Source organism: Haliotis rubra, unplaced genomic scaffold (assembly GCF_003918875.1).
Source record: "Haliotis rubra isolate DU_JTF1 unplaced genomic scaffold, ASM391887v1 Scf456, whole genome shotgun sequence".
Taxonomy (NCBI): domain Eukaryota; kingdom Metazoa; phylum Mollusca; class Gastropoda; order Lepetellida; family Haliotidae; genus Haliotis; species Haliotis rubra.
Genome location: NW_025767142.1, coordinates 122,559 through 141,184, shown reverse-complemented (window position 1 = coordinate 141,184; position 18,626 = coordinate 122,559). Strand labels below are relative to the sequence as shown.

At 41.1% G+C, this 18,626-nt stretch overlaps 1 protein-coding gene across 3 annotated transcripts in view; it reads right to left on the bottom strand.

The window, feature by feature from the left end:
- Window positions 1-2,142: 2,142 nt before the first annotated feature.
- LOC124290082 (ras-related and estrogen-regulated growth inhibitor-like) overlaps window positions 2,143-18,626 on the bottom strand; it is an 89,587-nt gene continuing 73,103 nt past the window's right edge. For all 3 annotated transcript variants that reach the window (XM_046726769.1, XM_046726770.1, XM_046726768.1), the window contains exons 3-6: window positions 9,320-9,376; window positions 6,617-6,690; window positions 4,586-5,415; window positions 2,143-2,909 (exon numbers count right to left, since the gene is read on the bottom strand). In XM_046726769.1, coding sequence (XP_046582725.1) covers window positions 4,975-5,415; window positions 6,617-6,690; window positions 9,320-9,376 — 572 coding nt within the window. In that variant the 3' untranslated portion in view covers window positions 2,143-2,909; window positions 4,586-4,974. The remainder of the gene's footprint in view (window positions 2,910-4,585; window positions 5,416-6,616; window positions 6,691-9,319; window positions 9,377-18,626) is intronic.

Here is an 18,626-nt window from a genome sequence, read left to right as displayed (position 1 = left end):
ACCACGATGGTGCTGCAACAGTGACGTCATCGTCCTGTATGTCACGTGTGGACTACTCCCGTGTATTCAAGCGTCGTTACCAAATAACTACACAGTAGAGATTAAAACAAATGTGTTTCGTGTACACTATAGGCGTCAGAGCGTGACCCTCCGCTGCTCGAGCCTTGATGCTTGAATTGCTACACCCAGATACTGCAGGATTACCATTAAGCTTAAGAAAACAATGATAATGATACCAATAGATAGCTACCGATATCTGAAATAGGTCTCCGCTGTGAACGTTTCCAATCGATAGAGAGAGAGAGAGAGAGAGAGAGAGAGAGAGAGAGAGAGATATATATATATATATATATATATATATATATATATATATTTATATTTCTACATATATATATATATACATATATTTACATATTCATTACGAGAGAGAGAGAGAGAGAGAGAGAGAGAGAGAGAGAGATAAAGCAGAGAGAGTAGAGAGAGAGAGAGAGAGAGAGAGAGAGAGCAGAGGGGTGGGGGAGAGAGAGAAAGAGAGAGTAGAGAGAGAGAGAGGGGGAGTAGAGAGTAGGGAGAGAGACAGCAAAAATAATGGCCTGTGTTATGGTAGTATGGTAGACTCATCTCGGACTTTGAAATGTGAGGATTCAGTGTCTATGAACGCTAAACATATACATAAATGTAGTTCGAAAATTCGGCCTCGTATCAACACTTACCAGCACTGATAGCAATAGATTGGACGAGTTATCATTTGGACGAGACGCCCAAGATGTCTGACTGGCCACATAACAAGAGCTCGAGACAGCGGACCAACACGTGTTGCGTGTGATGGAAACTTAGCAATCAGAACTCAACGTGAAAATATTGAACAATTAGAAACGTACCTCAACGCTAAATGGGCGTGGTGTGTTCAGCGTAGAATATTCGAGTCGATATGTCCATTCTGAGTTAGCAGATCTTCATGCATCTGATTATTTCGGAACGCACTTTTCAAGAAGATTACTACAAATTACTAACACAGTGATTATCAAAACATAATTCCTAGGCTGATCAATATTTTGTTGTTGATAATTTCGAATATATGAAAAGAAAGAATAAATTAATGTTAACCAAGACAGCGCACAAAATGCCATGAAACGCATCTAGGTTAAACCGCTTAACAATTCAGTCACACCGAAATGCCACAATTTACAGGCAATATTTATTTAGATAACAATTCTGTGGAAATCAGTATCCAAAGAAACGTAGTCACAGACATGATGTCCTGTTATTACGTTTAAACAACTAATTTCTGTGGGAAAATGATATTATGATTAAAATAAGGGAGATTTCCTTAGTTTACTTAAACCATATATATACAGAAAATATGAAATTATAATACTATAATAAAAAGTTATCATTTTTCCTTTTGAGTTCATGCTTAATAAGTAACATGATTATAGATATATATACTAGTAAATAGTTTACACAGCACCATCCAGGTAGAGCACTATTCACTGTCGAGAAGAGTAGTCAAGTGGTTAAAGCTTTCTCCCGTCACGCCGAAAACCCGGGTTCGAGTTCCCACATGGGTACAATGTGTGAAGCCCATGTCTGGTGTCCCCCGCCTTGATATTGCGGGAATAGTGCTAAAAGCGGCGTAAAACTAAACTCACTCACTCACTGTCGAGAAGACCTCTATTCACTTGCAGGAAAGCAATCAACATCAAATACGGATATGTCGTTGTCATATGCTAATTGTAACGAAATATACATCTATTCAAGGTGTCCTCAAAAAGAAACATGTAAAATTCATGATCGGACTTCATGTTACCAAAGAATCAGTGCTAAATAAAGTTTTGCAATGAGTGTTTTCATTTTCTGTGAAAGAAACATAATACACATTTGTGAATCATCGATGTGAAATATTCTGTGCATTACAGTTCGTATTTTGATTGATGTGATCAGCGGATGCATGGCTGACCAAAAAGTGGACGTGACAGAAATATACACTAAAACACAACATCTACTGTTCCAGTCGATGTCGGTGGCAAAGACAGGCGTTCATGACGCTGCCTTCATTTACAATATGTCGAAGGATGGTACAATGCTTGTTAACCATGGAAGACAAGACCGCTTACCTTCCCTCATAAAAAACAGACAATATACAGTGTACAAACATTGCCCCATATTTACACCAGATAACACTTTCGATATATACACATAGGTATTTGGGATGAAATCAGTATAATCTTCATGACAATTAACGAATATTGAGGAGCACTTGGACGGATACCCATCCATTTCGTACGTTAAAAGAACAGAATACAGAGATAACCGTATTCTCAACATTGTCCACCACTGATGGTTGGGTGTCTGGTTTAACAAGGTCCGTATAAAGGAGGTTCCGCTGTATATTTCCAGACGCCGGTCATTTTTCCTTAACGTAACACATTTTAATAATCCGTGACGTATTGGCGTAACAACACAGTAAATGTCTCACGAAGGATGAAGACATTACGTCCGGAAAGTCCGCCATCTTTGTCAGGAGGTTCCACGCATGCGCAGTAAACACCTTACTACCAGCATATCCATCCTTACGGAAGCGGCTGCATAAGTGTCGTGATATTACCTCCGAAACTCCAGGAAAAGTTGACAAATACGCACGGATATAAGATAGACCACACGAATTGTAGATGGTAGACTGTCTCTTAATCTTGAACCATCCCTTTCCCCATCCGGACAGCCCTTTCTGTGACGCAAGAGCAATAAATACATTTTACTCAGATTTCTGAAACTCCCATTTCACTGAATCAATTTCCATTTTAAATGGAAATATTTTTTTTTATCAAAATCATATATTTTCGGAGGCTAAGCGTATGAAAATGGCGGCCATCTTGAATCGGCGTTAGGTGTGGTCTTCTGTTTTCATCCTGAAACAGCAAAATAAATAATATCACCATCTTAACTTTCAAAATCAGTTTCTGTCGCAGAATTTCCGGTAGTATCTTTTGATGTTCCTTCAATTAATTCTTTTGGGTATAATGTTAGTATAACATGTTCCGTATCATACATGTGAATTATAGAGCAATCATTAATATTGTACATATATAAGTCTAACATGTGCGTAGATCGATGCTCATGCTGCTGATCACTGGAATGTCTGGTCCAGACTCGACTATTAACAGACCGCCGTCACAAAGCTGGAATATTGCTGAGTGCGGCGTAAAATAAAACGCACTCACTAAATGTGCACTGCTGTATCAAATAATAAGTAATACTCCATTCACATCAATCAGAAATTATTTCATATCACTCTGTGACGCTCCTCCAGGTATGCAAATCGCCCCAAATTCGCGATCCCAAGTTATTGCCTGCCGTCAGACACGGTTAGAATTCCAAGCTGTGTAGCTGATTTCCTCACATGCTGTGATTATTTGTCCAAGTAAATATTTCAGGTTCATTCGAGGCATCGTTTCACTGTTGTAAGTAATTGTCCGATTCTCTACAGACTACCCGCAAGCTGCATGACATCCACTACAGTTGGCGAAATGCGTGAATATATACTGAGTGTTTGCCCTTACCCCTGAAAGGACCCAGCTGCAGGCCGCTACGACTGGCAGTAGGACCGAGAACCATAACAAGTTGTGGGTCCTGATCAGAATCAGAATGTGACCCTACAGCTACAATATAAGTAATTGCCAGCAAATATAAAATGTGACAACTGACAAACTGAGTTAAAGAGTTTAATTTAAGCTGTCGGCCATAAGGACCTGCAGAAAACAAAAGCTGTGGGTCCGAGTGGTTTCCAGTTTCGGCCTAAGGATCGACGTTAATTTCGAACGCTGACTGAGAGAAACGAATAAAGGAACACAGGAAAATTCGAGTGTTCCTTTAATATTTTCCAGGTTTCATCACAAGCTTTGAATAGCCCTGTGGGAGGAAATCTGAGAATAAATAAAGGAACATTGCCGTGGTACCGGTGTTCCCTTATTTGTTTGCCTCAGTATATGAACAGGAAGATCGCAAGTGTGTTTGACATTGATCGATCAGTTCTAAGTGAAAAATCGTAGCCGCATAAATGGTTCACCAGTTCTCGCATATATCATTGTTCTGGCTATCACATTCCGACATATCCTTTACCATGTAACCTATTTCAACATTTGATATTAATTACCACTATTTTTTCTAATGTTGAAAAAAAGCCAGAATGCAGAAATAAGAAAGGTTTAGTAATGCTGATACTTCACTAAAGCCATATGACGGCTTGAGGATCAACGAACTAGCTTCAATAATGATCATTGCCTTGTTTGGGGGAAATAGGCGAGAAACGCTTCAGCCAGAAGACAGTGCATGATCATCCCTATGTGATTCTAGTATGACTGTTTACAGGGGCGGTGGGGTAGCCTAATGGTTAAAGCGTTGGCTCCTCACGCCGAAGACCCGGGTTCGAATCCCCACATGGGTACAATGTGTGAAGCCCATTTCTGGTGTCCCCCGCCGTGATGTTGCTGGAATATTGCTAAAAGCGGCATAAAACCAAACTTAGTCAGTCAGTTTACATGTTTTGATATCTATGTTGACAGGAGCAATATTCTTGTTTACGTACCGCAGTATTATCTGGAGTCACCAAACTGGGTGAAGGTTCCGCGGGACTGGTTTCCGGCGACTGCTTCGCAAAGAACCTGGCTCCACGTGATGCTCTAATTAAACATATCCTCCGGTCGCCTACGTGTTGTCCCATTGTAACATTGTGAGATCATGATTTCGTTGAGTCGTCTGATGCCCATGTTCAGTGGTCATTCAACATTTAAATATCGAACAATGAAATAACCAATAAATTATTTCCCCGACCATTCCACCATATTGAAATTAATCCATATATGCAGCAAGATGCAGCCGAGTACATCTTGCTTCATATTTCCATCGAATCAGCAGGAATCACGCACACAATCACAGATATACTTTAACAACATCCACCACCAGTTTCTATCGTTGTCACATCGTCGCTGTGCGTTTATTATTGTTCGATTTTCCCGTGATCACCTTCTGAATAGCCTGTTTGAACCTTTGAGAGGAGCTTGTCTTTCGCTGGCGGCCATCTTTGAGTGACCTTGACCGTTTAAACTCTCTGTACATGTCTCTGAAAACGTCTTGAATAACTTCCACTTGCGTCCAATCAGCGGCCGAGACCTCATAAAACCTGCATCCTAACTCGTCGGCAAGTTCTTGACCTTCGATCTCGGAAACTTGACGGTCGTGTAGGAGATCGTTCTTGTTTCCGACCAGAATGCCGGCGAGAGTCGATGATTTCCGAGCGTTTTCCACGCTTTTCTTGATTCGTGTAATTTCGTTGAAAGAGTTTCGATCTGTTATGGAATATACGAATATAAAACTGTCTGCCCATAGTGCATAGCCATCCTTCCACTCAGCACGTATCTGGAATAACAACGAGCAAAATGAGAGATTGGATTTACTCACGTGACCGATGCAACATGGCGTGTCAGCATAGAGAGGGAATATCGGGTTAAGTGACTCAAGGTGTAGTTCTTTACTTTGATTATTTGCAAATTAAGAGAACTGTGTTATTGCTCCTTGCCACCACCATCGGTTGTGATAAATGTGTGCGCCTCTAAAAGTTTAAACTGAAATGTTGAGATGAGTTATGTATACTTTAACACCAGCTCATCTATAGTATTCAGTGTATTGTTGGCAGAGTCCGAATTCTCTATCTCACTAACTCTCTCTCTGTTTTAGGCCGCCTCCGTGGTGTAGTGGTTAGAGCGTCCGCCCGGAGAGCGGAAGGTCGCGGGTTCGATCCCCGACCGCGTCATACCAAAAGACATAAAAATATGGTACTTGTTGGTCCCTGCCTGGCGCTCGGCATTAATGGGTACAACAAGGACTGGTCGGCTCGGAGTCAGTATAATGTGTCTGAGTGGGGTATTCATGCTTCACTGCGGCATGGTATCTCAGTGGGTTAGCACTATAAAACCAGCTTCAGTCTGGGCTAGCACAAGCAGCCGCACATACACATACACACGCATACACGTCGTCATATGAGCGAAATATTCTCAAGTACGACGTTTAACCCAATTTCACCTCACCTCTCTGTTTTTCTGTCGCTGTTTTTTATCTCTCTGTTTTTCGCTCTCTCTCTCTCAACCCCCTCTCTTCCTCTCAGTCCCCTTCTGTCTCTCTACCACTCGCTCTCTCCCCCCCTCTCTTTCTGTCTCTCTCTCTCCCTCATCCTCTCTATCTCTCTACTCCCTCTCTGGCCACATGGGCACATTGTGTGATGCTCAGTTCTGGTGTCCCCCGCCGTGATATTGCTGGAATATTGCCAAAAGCGGCGTCAAACTAAACTCACTCACTCTGTTTCTCATTCTCTTTCTGTTTCTTTCACACACACACACACACACACACTCTCTCTCTCTCTGTCTGTCTGTCTGTCTGTCTCTCTCTCCTCAAGCAAACAGCAACTACACATAATTTTAAAAATAGGAAAGAGTACCAAAACATTCCTCAGTAAGACGTAATTAACTAAATTCAGCTAAGGTGGAAGAGTATTCGGTGAATGTTAAGACAACACTTATTTTTGTTCCTTTTCTTGTGATATCGACAAGCAACAGAAGCTCACCTGTCCGGCAGTGTCGAGTATCTCCAGCTTGACGTCATCTTCATCAATACGTGTGTGGTATTTGTAAACACTCTCTGAAACACAAACCTTACATTTACAAAGCTTACCGAGTTCTCACAAGCAGTACAGGTGCACACGCAAATTGACAATCACGTTATATTGAACCAGTCGTATGTTTTACGTGTATTTCATCCCTGACCCCAACCAGCAAGATAACCGTCGGGTGAAGAAAGTACAAAAAAAAGGAATAAACCATTTTTCACTAATTGTGTAACTTGTTTTATGACATTATACAATTTAGATCACTTGGAAATAGGCTATAAACATATTTATGACGTAGATGAATTTTTTTTATCGTTTTGCTACGGAAACAGTCTTTAAATATCTATAGATGAGGAGAGATCAAGCTGATCTGGTTTCCCTCCAAGTGTGGAAAGGTAAGAGTATATTCTATATTGCACCAGGGCATAAACTTGCACAGCGGCGGGGTTTGAGATTAGAAAACATTTTATTATTTCACGTCGAAATGAACATTCAGGGCGACCGGGAGATGGGAAACACAGGAATACTGTTGAGTACAGCGATAACAAACAAATAAGCTGATATAAGAGCGAGCCAACACACAAAACTATTTCTCTCCATTTTATATGAATACCTTAGTATTGCTAAGTTCGCTATATCAGGGCGGTGGGATAGTCTAGTGGTTAAAGCGTTTGCTCGTCACGCCGAAGACCCGGGTTCGAATCCCCACATGGATACAATGTGTGAAACCCATTTTTTTGTGTTTCCGCCGTGATATTGCTGGAATATTGCTAAAAGCGGCCTAAAACCATACTCACTCACTCAAGGTCAGGACCCCTTAAGACTGAGCGATCGTAGCTCTTAAAATAGATGTAACATCGCCTTCAACACAGCGATCACTGCGTGGAATGAGGCTCAGATCTCTAAAATAGATCCCACATCTAATATTGACAGAGGAGAACAGTAAACGGAAGTGAACATTGTCTGAGACCTTTAATCGTGAATATACAGTATTAGTCGTTAAGAGATCCACCCACTGTTGACATTACGTAAGCCGGTAGTAAATCTTTATTGGGCGCTTAATGTTCGTACGTAAACAAGGGTTATAGCTGAATCGCTAAACCTCTCCAAGCGAAAACGGCATCAAGTGCGAAAATGGAACCTCGCCAAAAGTAAGAACGGCTACTATTGGGTTTGTTGGTTTGTTTTTCAAAGTCGCACTCAGCAATGTTCCCGCTATATGGTGGCGGTCTGTAAATAATCGAAGCTGGGCCAGACAACCCAGTGATCAGCATCATGAGCATCGATATACACAATTGGGATACGATGACATGTGCGAAACAAGTTATTATTATTATTATTATTATTATTATTATTATCAAACACATTTGGCACTAAGTCGTGTTTCCATTGAAACAGCCAAAAAAACCAAAATTCTGAAAAAACTTTAAAATAGCAAAAGGCACATCAATGGGTAATGATTAACATGTGTGTGAAGTTTGGTGAACCTAGCATGTAAACTTTAAGAGATATGCTCCGGACAAAGTTTCGGGACGGACGGACGGACAGAACGAACGCTATATACCCCCGTTACTTCGTAGCGGGGGTATAATAATATATCAGTGAGATATGAAAGAAGTCGAATCAATGCAACCGTAAAAAAAGCATAAATACTACTACGAAATTCTTTTTTTATATTATTTATTGGGTGCGTTTTTCGGTTGGCCTTTCGTAGCCCCATGAAATAGATGACGTTTGAACTCGTAAGAATTTCTCAAACAACCATCAACATTCACTGTGCGTTGTGACATATTAGATGTTTCAGATTAAACTCCATATACATTCACTGTGCGTTGTGACATATTAGATGTTTCAGACTGAACTCCATATACATTCGTCTATGTTAGATTAAATTATATTCATGTCATAAATAGAACACGGAGTTATAATCTTCACAAACGCACATTATATGTGACTTTCGTTAACAACTTACGACGAAAGTGAGTGAGAATGGTCTTACGCCGCTTTTAGCAATACCGCAGCAATATCACGGCGGGGGACACCAGAAATGGGCTTCACACATTGAACCCATGTGGAGAATCGAACCCGGGCCTTCAGCGTGATGAGCGGACGCTTTAATCATTAGGCCACCCCACCGCCCCTTTACGACGAGAAACTATACCTGTCCGTAATTCTACAGCGACATTTACACGAGACAGTTTACGGAGGATTATCCGTCTGTTTCCTTCTGCTTATCACGCTTGTAAAACCAATCTCTCCGCCGGTTGTTACAGACACAATATTGATCTCCTTATAAGGTAAAGGGCCACGTGACGTCACAAACATGTTTTTAGTTTTAGTCGGAGTAGAATAGTCGAAATTATTATTTTGTATCCGGTGTTCGTAATCTGATTTCAGCAAAAATGTCTGTTATTAGATCGATAAGAATGCTGAACAGAGCAATACTCACAGCAACGGAGAAAATACCGATATTTCTTGTCAGGAATGATGTTTGGCTTAGTTAGGGGACATCGCCTGCCCCAAGTATTGTATCCCCATTGCGAACAAGAGGCTGGATATCGATTTTTGATGACATTTACAAAGGCACTAATTGAAATTGGTTTTTGCGACAACATCGAATGACGAAATAGAATTCTTAGAAGACAGACTTGCATGCCTTACCTAATGTTGGACAGTATTCTCCTATGAATCTTCGGGTCAAGTAACGCACCGTGAGAGCTGAAACAAAAATAGTTTTTTAATGATCAAAAATATAACCACAGAAATTGATTGATTGCGAAAACAACGACAGTCTTAGCGTTGTTTGGACATAGAGAGAGGTGAATATCGCTGGGGAATCGGATGGCGACTATGTTTCATGTTTCTTATGAAGCGGGCCTGTGTTTGGACTTGTCCGCCGCTTCTGGAGGAGTGAGTGAGTTAGGTTTTACGCCGTTTTAGCAATATTCCAGCAATATCCCGGCAGGGGACACCAGAAATGGGCTTCACACATTGTACCTATGTGGGGAATCGAACCCGGGTCTTCGGCGTGACGGGCGAACGCTTTAACCACTAGGCTATCTTACCGCTCCGCTTCAAGAGGATTGTACACAGCTGTACTGTTATGTTGACGGGTGACATCACGAGTACAGCTTTTTGTTTTGACGGGGTCATCACATGCTTGAAGCTGTCGTATATTTTGACGATGGACAGATCTAGATGTAGATTTTGATGGGTGACATCACGAATACAGCTGTACGTTTTGATTGGGTCATGGCGCGTACCAAACAGTTAAATATATCGACGCACAGGCAAACTGTAGCGCAAATAGAATTGCGCAACAAAGAGAAAAATGACCAGTCTTCCTTTATGCAAGCGAAGCAAGCAAAGGCTGGCAACGTACCTCCCTCGATTCGGTTCGAAAAATATTTTTAATATCAAAATAAAATATCGTCTTCATCACAGGCAGACACCCATTTCCTCACAGGGTTGTGCTCTCAGATCCCCAACCTCATATTTAATAATTACTCACGTACAATGTATTTTAATTCAACATTATAAGCGCCACTCGTGGCATAACAGATCGTTCTGCGCTTCCATTACCCCTGCCAGCTTCCGGTTTAACGGAGTGAACGAACAAGAATAAGCAGAAATTAAAAAGAAATCTCATATAGCCTAAGTTAACCATTAAACTGTTGGAGATCTGCTGTCGTTATTGTTAGGAGGGGACAGCAAAACCACAGCTGCATTTCGCAGGAAACAGCATTGACACATTAGTATCATGGTCGCCAGATTTGTGTCGTGGTTCTGGCAACCTGGTCCAATCACAAGCCAGAGGACGTGGGGACGGGATGAAATTGTACTCGTGTCACGTTCTGTGTGTGCCTAATTATGCAGATTTTTTGTTTGGTTTTAGGCTAATTATAGTGGCTTGGGATTTCATGAATGGGTTGCAAACATTGAAACCAAATGATGAATTGAAACCTGGCCCTTGTGTGACGAGGGCGGTAGGGTAGCCTAGTGGTTAAAGCGTTCGCTCGTCACGCTGAAGACCCGGGTTCGATTCCCGACATGGGTACAATGTGTGAAGCCCATTTCTGGTGTCCCCCTCCATGATATTGCTGGAATATTGCTAAAAGCGGCGTAAAACTAAACTCACTCACTCACTTGGCGTGACGACATGCTTAAACCACCCGGCCATCCCATACCATAGACCTTTGCCTGAGGGTGAGGACGTTTACTAGAACCGAAACACCGAAAGTCTGTCACAGTGAGTGAGTGAGTTTAGTATTACGCCAATATTCCAGCAATATCACGGCGGGGACACCAGAAATGAGCTTCACACATTGTACCCATCTGGGGAATCGAACCCGGGTCTTCAGCGTGACGAGCGAACGCCTTAACCACTAGGCTACCCCACCGCCCCAGACTGTCACAGGAGTGTTAAGATATTATTTCACAATGAAAAAGATTTTCATAGTCTGTGCTTACTATTCACAATCATGAAGAGCACATTCATCTCAGGTTAGTCTTGGAATGCTTATACCGCATGTATTAATATCGTCTTGGCAACACCCCATTCCGATAATAGACACGCATGTGATAACCATTAATTACATTAATTAAAGAACACATTATACAAAGGTTAACGTAATGCATTGTGATGGTATATAATGAGTCTGTAATAGTGATAGTCGGCTGTATATCCCACTAACACATATGTAATCGAATTTAGAAAAAAATGTTACTTAGCGCTCTCGATAAATATAAAATATTCATTGCTTTTAGGCAAGTGGGAATTATCTAAATACATTTACGTTTATCAAGCCCTCCCATGCATATTAATGAACTAGTGTCTCGAGCTGGTACCTCCCAGATAACCTTTCAGAGAACATAAACATTAAGATTACTTGAATAGTATCCATTACGTTAACAATAACCTGCGTGAACTTGATGTCAGCCGTGCCTCTCGTATTGTACCGTTAGCAAACTATTACTGTTACATTTTTTTAATTTAATAACTTTCGAGCCTGTGATAGGGGTCGTACTACATATTCAAATTATGATTTGAACGGTAACGGATCAGGTCAGATGTGCTTAATGCGTAATTGTACCGTTATTCTGCTTTTTCTCTCGTGTGTGATAAGATGTTATAGTATTAAATCTGAGACCCGTGAAGATCCGGGTTAGAAGTGGTCTGCAGTAACCCATGCTTGTCGTCAGAGGCGACTTACGGGATCGGGTGGTCAGGCTCACTGACTTTGTAGACACATGTCATCGTATACCAATTGCGTAGATGTTCATGCTGTTGATCACTGGATTGTCTGGCCCAGACTCCATTATTTACAGACCGCAGCCATATAGCTGGAATATTGCGAGTACGGCGTTAAACAACCACCAAACCAAACATACTGGAAACGGAGCCGATTTTGTTAAAGTTGCAAATATAAAACGGATCTTTGCAGTACATGGTATTAATTAGAAATGGTAGCTACTCAAGCGCTATGGTGGAGGGCGTAGGGTGTATGTGTGGATGGACATTGGTCCTATGTGGACATTGGTTCTATGTGGACATTGGTTATCCGAATATGTGACCTATGCCTTACGTGAACTGCGTAATCGTGCCACCTGATTAAACCGGACATACACTTATACAGCCTGGTGATCAAGTTGGGCTATTTAAGAGGATGCTTCCCGTCCAGAGAGGTGGTAAGAAGCCCTCATCATCTGGTTTCACGACCGATCTGATACAGTTACATTAGGAAACGTTTATCACCAAACGGTTCTACTTCAATGAGGGATGGAGCTCAGAACTTGGGTTTGTACGAGAACATTCTAAGTGTGTCCGATAAGGATGTATAGGATGTGTTGAGATACTTCCAAACACAAGCACTACGAATACCTCGTAGTACGTAATACTCTTGCATCAGTGTAATGGCTTTCTGGCTTTACTGGAGCATTTCTTGGAGATCTGGTGGCTGCAGTCCTTTCTGGTTATGGACACAGTTGTTATGCTGACTGACCATATGCACCCTCGATAATCTCCAGGGTATACCTTACGATCACTCCCCACTATACCCTGGATTCATTCATCCACGGCTTGGCCCGATAATTATATTACCTCCCTTTGCTGGCTCCGCATTCTCACAATAGCCAATCAGCTAACCCGATGTTACATCCGAGCTTGCCAGTGTCAACAAAGATAGCGGTCGCAGTCGGAAGGTTTGTTCGCAGTGCCACTCATATTTTTTGGGGAAATCATACAGACAAATTGACAGATCTGAAACTTTATAAAAATATATGAAAGAACTCCTTCTACCTCTTTCAGAGTACCTCTGCATCAATTGTGTTGCCAAGTTTAAACGGTTTGATAATTTGAAGCGAAAGTGAGTTGTGATTGGTTCGCTCAACTTCCCAGCGTAGACACTTGATTGGATAAAAAGCCAACAAAGGGAGGTAATAAAATCATCGGGCCAAGCCGTGGATGCATCGAGGGTATAGTGTAGAGTGATCGTAACGTATACCCTGGAGACTATCGAGGATGGACCATATGGTGATGTCTCGAATCCTGTAGTAGTGGTAGATGTAGCAGCAGCAGAAGTGGTAGAATTAGTAGTAGCAGAAGTAGTAGTACAAGTAGCAGTAGGAGCAACAGTAGTAGCAGTAGTAGTAGTAGTAGCAGAATAGCACTAGTAGCAGTAGTAAAAGAAGTAACTGTAGCAGCCGCAGTTGTAGTACCAGCAGCAGCAGTAGCAGTAGTAGCAGCAGCGGCAGTAGCAGTAGTAGCAGCAGCAGCAGTAATAGTAGCAGCAGAAGTAGTAGCAGCAGTAGTAGTAGCAGCAGCAGTAGCAGTAGTAGTAGTAGTAGTAGCAGAAATAGCACTAGTAAAAGAAGTAACTGTAGCAGCCGCAGAAGTAGTAGCAGCAGCAGCAGTAGCATTAGTAGCGGCAGCAGCAGTAGCAGTAGCAGTAGTAGTAGTAGTAGTAGTAGTAGTAGCAGCAGTAGTAGTAGTAGTAGCAGTAGTGGCATATAGAGCTAAATGGTCTATTCTCGACCACGGAGACCATTGTTCAATGGTGAATGGTTGCCCCCCTTGGTTTTGTAAGCATCTGCAGTTATGGGTTCGAATTCCAGATTCACGCAAATTGTGACCTTCCTCTGTCAGTCCCAAACCAATGCTAGTTTCACTAAACATTTATGGACAGCGAAATCTGCCGATTGCTCCGGCACAAAGTTAACACGTCGTGACATAATTGAATTTTCGCTCAAAGACGTAATATTTCACATCACCAAATGTCAGAATACATTCCTGTCCAATTCACATGAAACAATATGTCCGGTTAATTTGGTGTCAATCAATCCTAACCTCTGACAGCCTTCTCAGAAGCCGGCTCGCAAAGTCGGATGTCATTTCCCAAGTGTAAGTTACCACGATGGATTAACGTCAACATTTTCCGCCGCGAGTTACTCACATGACAGATCCGACTGAGTTACAGATGTTTTTTTTACAGCTGGTTAATAACAAAACTAGCTCGTGTACGGCCCATCAAGACGGCCATATTGAACTCGAAAGACAAATTGATCAAAGTGACTTTACATGATACAGATCAAGGTCGTCGGTGACCTACTTGTGCAGAACGGTGAAATTTAACGCCAGGAGCATAGCGTGTTCGTAGCACTTGTCCTTGCTTATGTTTATTGGTTCCATGAAATACCAAACACGGACATTGGTCCTTTCAGGCAGTCGTTATGAGACAGTTGTGGCCCTGTAAAATCAGATAGACTCCTTGTGGTAATTTGGAGTCGTCGGGAGTTTGGATGAGGCCATTCAAGCACTTTGCTTGTCTGCTAACGTTGAATATATGGTCTAGATCAATTCAGCAATGCCAGATAGCTTAAATTACATAAAGACAGTGTCTCACAAGGCGCTAAAACAGACAGTCACTGAAAACGGAAGCGAGACTACGCTCTGGTCGCATCCACTCCTGAAAAACGTAAGCGACATCCTCTTTGTACTTATATATTTTGAATATTTAAGGACGTTGTATAATTTAAAATATCACGTTGATTTGATTTCATTTTGATGAATGTCTATATACCACAAATACCTGCTTAAAGAAGACTGGCTGTTTCTCCAGCATCACAATTTGTACAACGTCGCTATTAGCAATGCCAGATATGCCAAATAAATAAACAATTCCTGGCTAGATAACCTCGTGATTGATATTGAGAACAACGACCAACGGCGTCGTGGTAGCACAGGGTCACTAAACCTGACCAGCCTTAAACGACCAGCATAAACTTGTGGCCTACCTTACCCGGCATTAGCTCTCATACAGCAATAAATGAGTGGGTGAGGTTTTACGCCGCGTACAGCAATATTCCAGCACCAGTGGCACATCAAAAAATGGTCTTCACACATTGAACCCATGTGGGGGAATCGAACCAGGACCTTCGTAACGAGCGAACGCTTTAACCACTAGGCTACCCCACCGCCCATCATACAACAATAGGTGCACAAGATTTTCAATGCAAATGGCAAACAGCCTCTCGTTTGTCAAATCTGACAAACACAATTCACAGCAACTCCAATTTTCAGGATGGTGCTGTTTCAGGCTGTACATGTATGGTCCAGATTTACGAGGTTTTCTTAAATATTCCTCTATTAACGTAGAGATCGCCAGGACAACCAGATTTCCGAAATAACGGTTAGATTTAAAATTATGCTTTAAATAAACACGTATATTATATATATTTTGACCTTACTGTTGTTTTTCTTGCCTTTTCAGCTAATCACGGACAGTACCCAATCGACCTCGGTTTATCAATGACTAAATATACATTTCACAAGTTTAGAAAGAACCTTGAACACTCTCAGAATCGGGCGTGTACGTCACATCCGCTTCAACCGTAAAACAATCCATCGGATGCCACTAACGCCCGCCATAATGCATAGCCCGTTGACGTAAGTGCGAACAGATATAGCTCTCACACTACAAAACAACCCATTCGTTACAATCACACATCAACAGGGACTAGTTATTAGGAGACTTTGTAAGCATGATCGCCTAATAATATATGGATGTTTTCAAAGACAAACTATATTTTTGACGTCCTTTCAAACACCACATCCATTGTGATAATGCCATGAACAGTTCATGTTATTTTTGCGTATCCTCTGCCACAGAAAAACACCTGAATCCTGTTTTCAGCTATAAATATGTCATATTCTTTATAGAGATGGGCGTCGGCGTGTTGACATTGCCGGTGTTGACTGACTGTAAATAGCGAGTTGACGTAACCGGTGGGAACAATCTGATCTCCATAAGAGAAAATCTTGGGATGAAGGTTGATCAGAGAACGATGCAAAACACCTGATGTGTGGGATCCGCAATATAATCCTGGTCAAGGTCCTGCCCTTTAAGCGTATGCATCCCTCAGCCACCAACCCCCACCCTATACAAGCTAGTGACTCGACACAGGAATTAGTACCTGAACTTGATTACCCTCGTTAATCAGGACGGTACCTTTCCGCATAAAATCGTGAGGATTATCGATTTATGGATTGAATGTTAATAATTTGGAAATTTATAATAATTTGGTGCCTTTCCCAATAAAATCGTGAGGATGATCGATTCATGGATTGAATGTTAATAACGAAATTTATAATTTGGATTTTCGAATAAAATCGTAATTAATTATCGATTTATGAATTGAATGTTAATAAATTGGCACCTTTCCCAATAAAATCGTGAGGATTATCGATTCATGGATTGAATGTTGATAATTTGGAAATTTATAATAATTTGGTGCCTTTCCCAATAAAATCGTCAGGATGATCGATTCATGGATTGAATGTTAATAAATTGGCACCTTTCCCAATAAAATCGTCAGGATTATCGATTCATGGATTGAATGTTAATAACGTGGAAATTTATTATAATTTGATACCTTTTCCAATAAAATCGTGAGGATTAATTATCGATTTATGGATTGAATGTTAATAAATTGGCACCTTTCCCAATAAAATCGTGAGGATTATCGATTCATGGATTGAATGTTAATAACGTGGAAATTTATTATAATTTGGTACCTTTTCGAATAAAATCGTGAGGATTAATTATCGATTTATGGATTGAATGTTAATAAATTGGCACCTTTCCCAATAAAATCGTGAGGATTATCGATTCATGGATTGAATGTTGATAATTTGGAAATTTATAATAATTTGGTGCCTTTCCCAATAAAATCGTCAGGATGATCGATTCATGGATTGAATGTTAATCAATTGGCACCTTTCCCAATAAAATCGTCAGGATTATCGATTCATGGAGTGAATGTTAATAACGTGGAAATTTATTATAATTTGGTACCTTTTCCAATAAAATCGTGAGGATTAATTATCGATTTATGGATTGAATGTTAATAAATTGGCACCTTTCCCAATAAAATCGTGAGGATTATCGATTCATGGATTGAATGTTAATAACGTGGAAATTTATTATAATTTGGTACCTTTTCGAATAAAATCGTGAGGATTAATTATCGATTTATGGATTGAATGTTAATAAATTGGCACCTTTCCCAATAAAATCGTGAGGATTATCGATTCATGGATTGAATGTTGATAATTTGGAAATTTATAATAATTTGGTGCCTTTCCCAATAAAATCGTCAGGATGATCGATTCATGGATTGAATGTTAATCAATTGGCACCTTTCCCAATAAAATCGTCAGGATTATCGATTCATGGAGTGAATGTTAATAACGTGGAAATTTATTATAATTTGGTACCTTTTCCAATAAAATCGTGAGGATTAATTATCGATTTATGGACTGAATGTTAATAAATTGGAAATTTACTCAGATTATTCCGCTAGTAGGAAGTAGGAATAATGAGTAGTTAGCATAACTGGAATAACAGGTGTTCGGATAAACCAGGTTTCACTGTATATAACTTGCCACTACCCTGGTTGGCCTTGAAAGACACGTAGGAGAGTGTCAGTTCATCTGTATCAAGTTCAGTTCCAAATTCCTCAGGCGTGTTTCTGATTCCTCATCCTAGAAATTCGGGGAAGCAATCGATCATGGCCAATTATATGCTTCATTCAGCCAGAGGCCAGTGTCCAGAAGCTGGAATGGACAACGCTCCGTAACCCGGCCTTCTGATAGGTGAGGTCAGGTGAAATTGGGTTTAACGTCGTGCTTGAGAATATTTCGCTCATACGACGACGTGCATGCGTGTGTATGTGTATGTGTGGCTGCTTGTACTAGCCCAGACTGAAGCTGGTTTTATAGTGCTAGCTCACTGAGATACCATGCCGTAGGGAAGCATGAATACCCCACTCAGACACATTATACTGTCTCCGAGCCTACCAGTCCTTGTTGTACCCATTAATGCCGAGAGCCAGGCAGGGACCAACAAGTACCATATATTTTAACGCCTTTTGGTATGACGCGGTCGGGGATCGAGCCCGACCTTCCGCTCTCCAGGCGGACGCTTTAACCACTACACCACGGAGGCGGTTTCCTTCTGGTAGGACCAGATGTGAGATATCTGGTAGGACTAACATCTAGTCTCTAAAATGAACATATTTTACAGAAATAAACTGTTCATAAAAGAATAATCATAAAATATAATGAAAAGGAACCCTTTCTTCATTTTCCTGAAACTGTGGAAATCTAGGCTTGCCACATATTCTAGACTTGCATGATCGTTCTTGGCTATATTTGTTTCAGGGTCTGTATGACAGATTAGTCAAAACCTAGTGTGACTTTTAACAGTCTAAATAAACTTAGGCTCAGTATTATTCGTTACACTGCTTATACTGAGCCTAACAAAACCTAGTAGAAGGTCGCGTCAGTTAACCTTTGAGCGACCTATGACCGTCCAATCACATGCGAGACGGCCGAACAGATTTAACCAATCAGACAACGGGTTCGGCTTCGGCGGGACATATAAAATTCCCGGTCACTGACACTGATCTC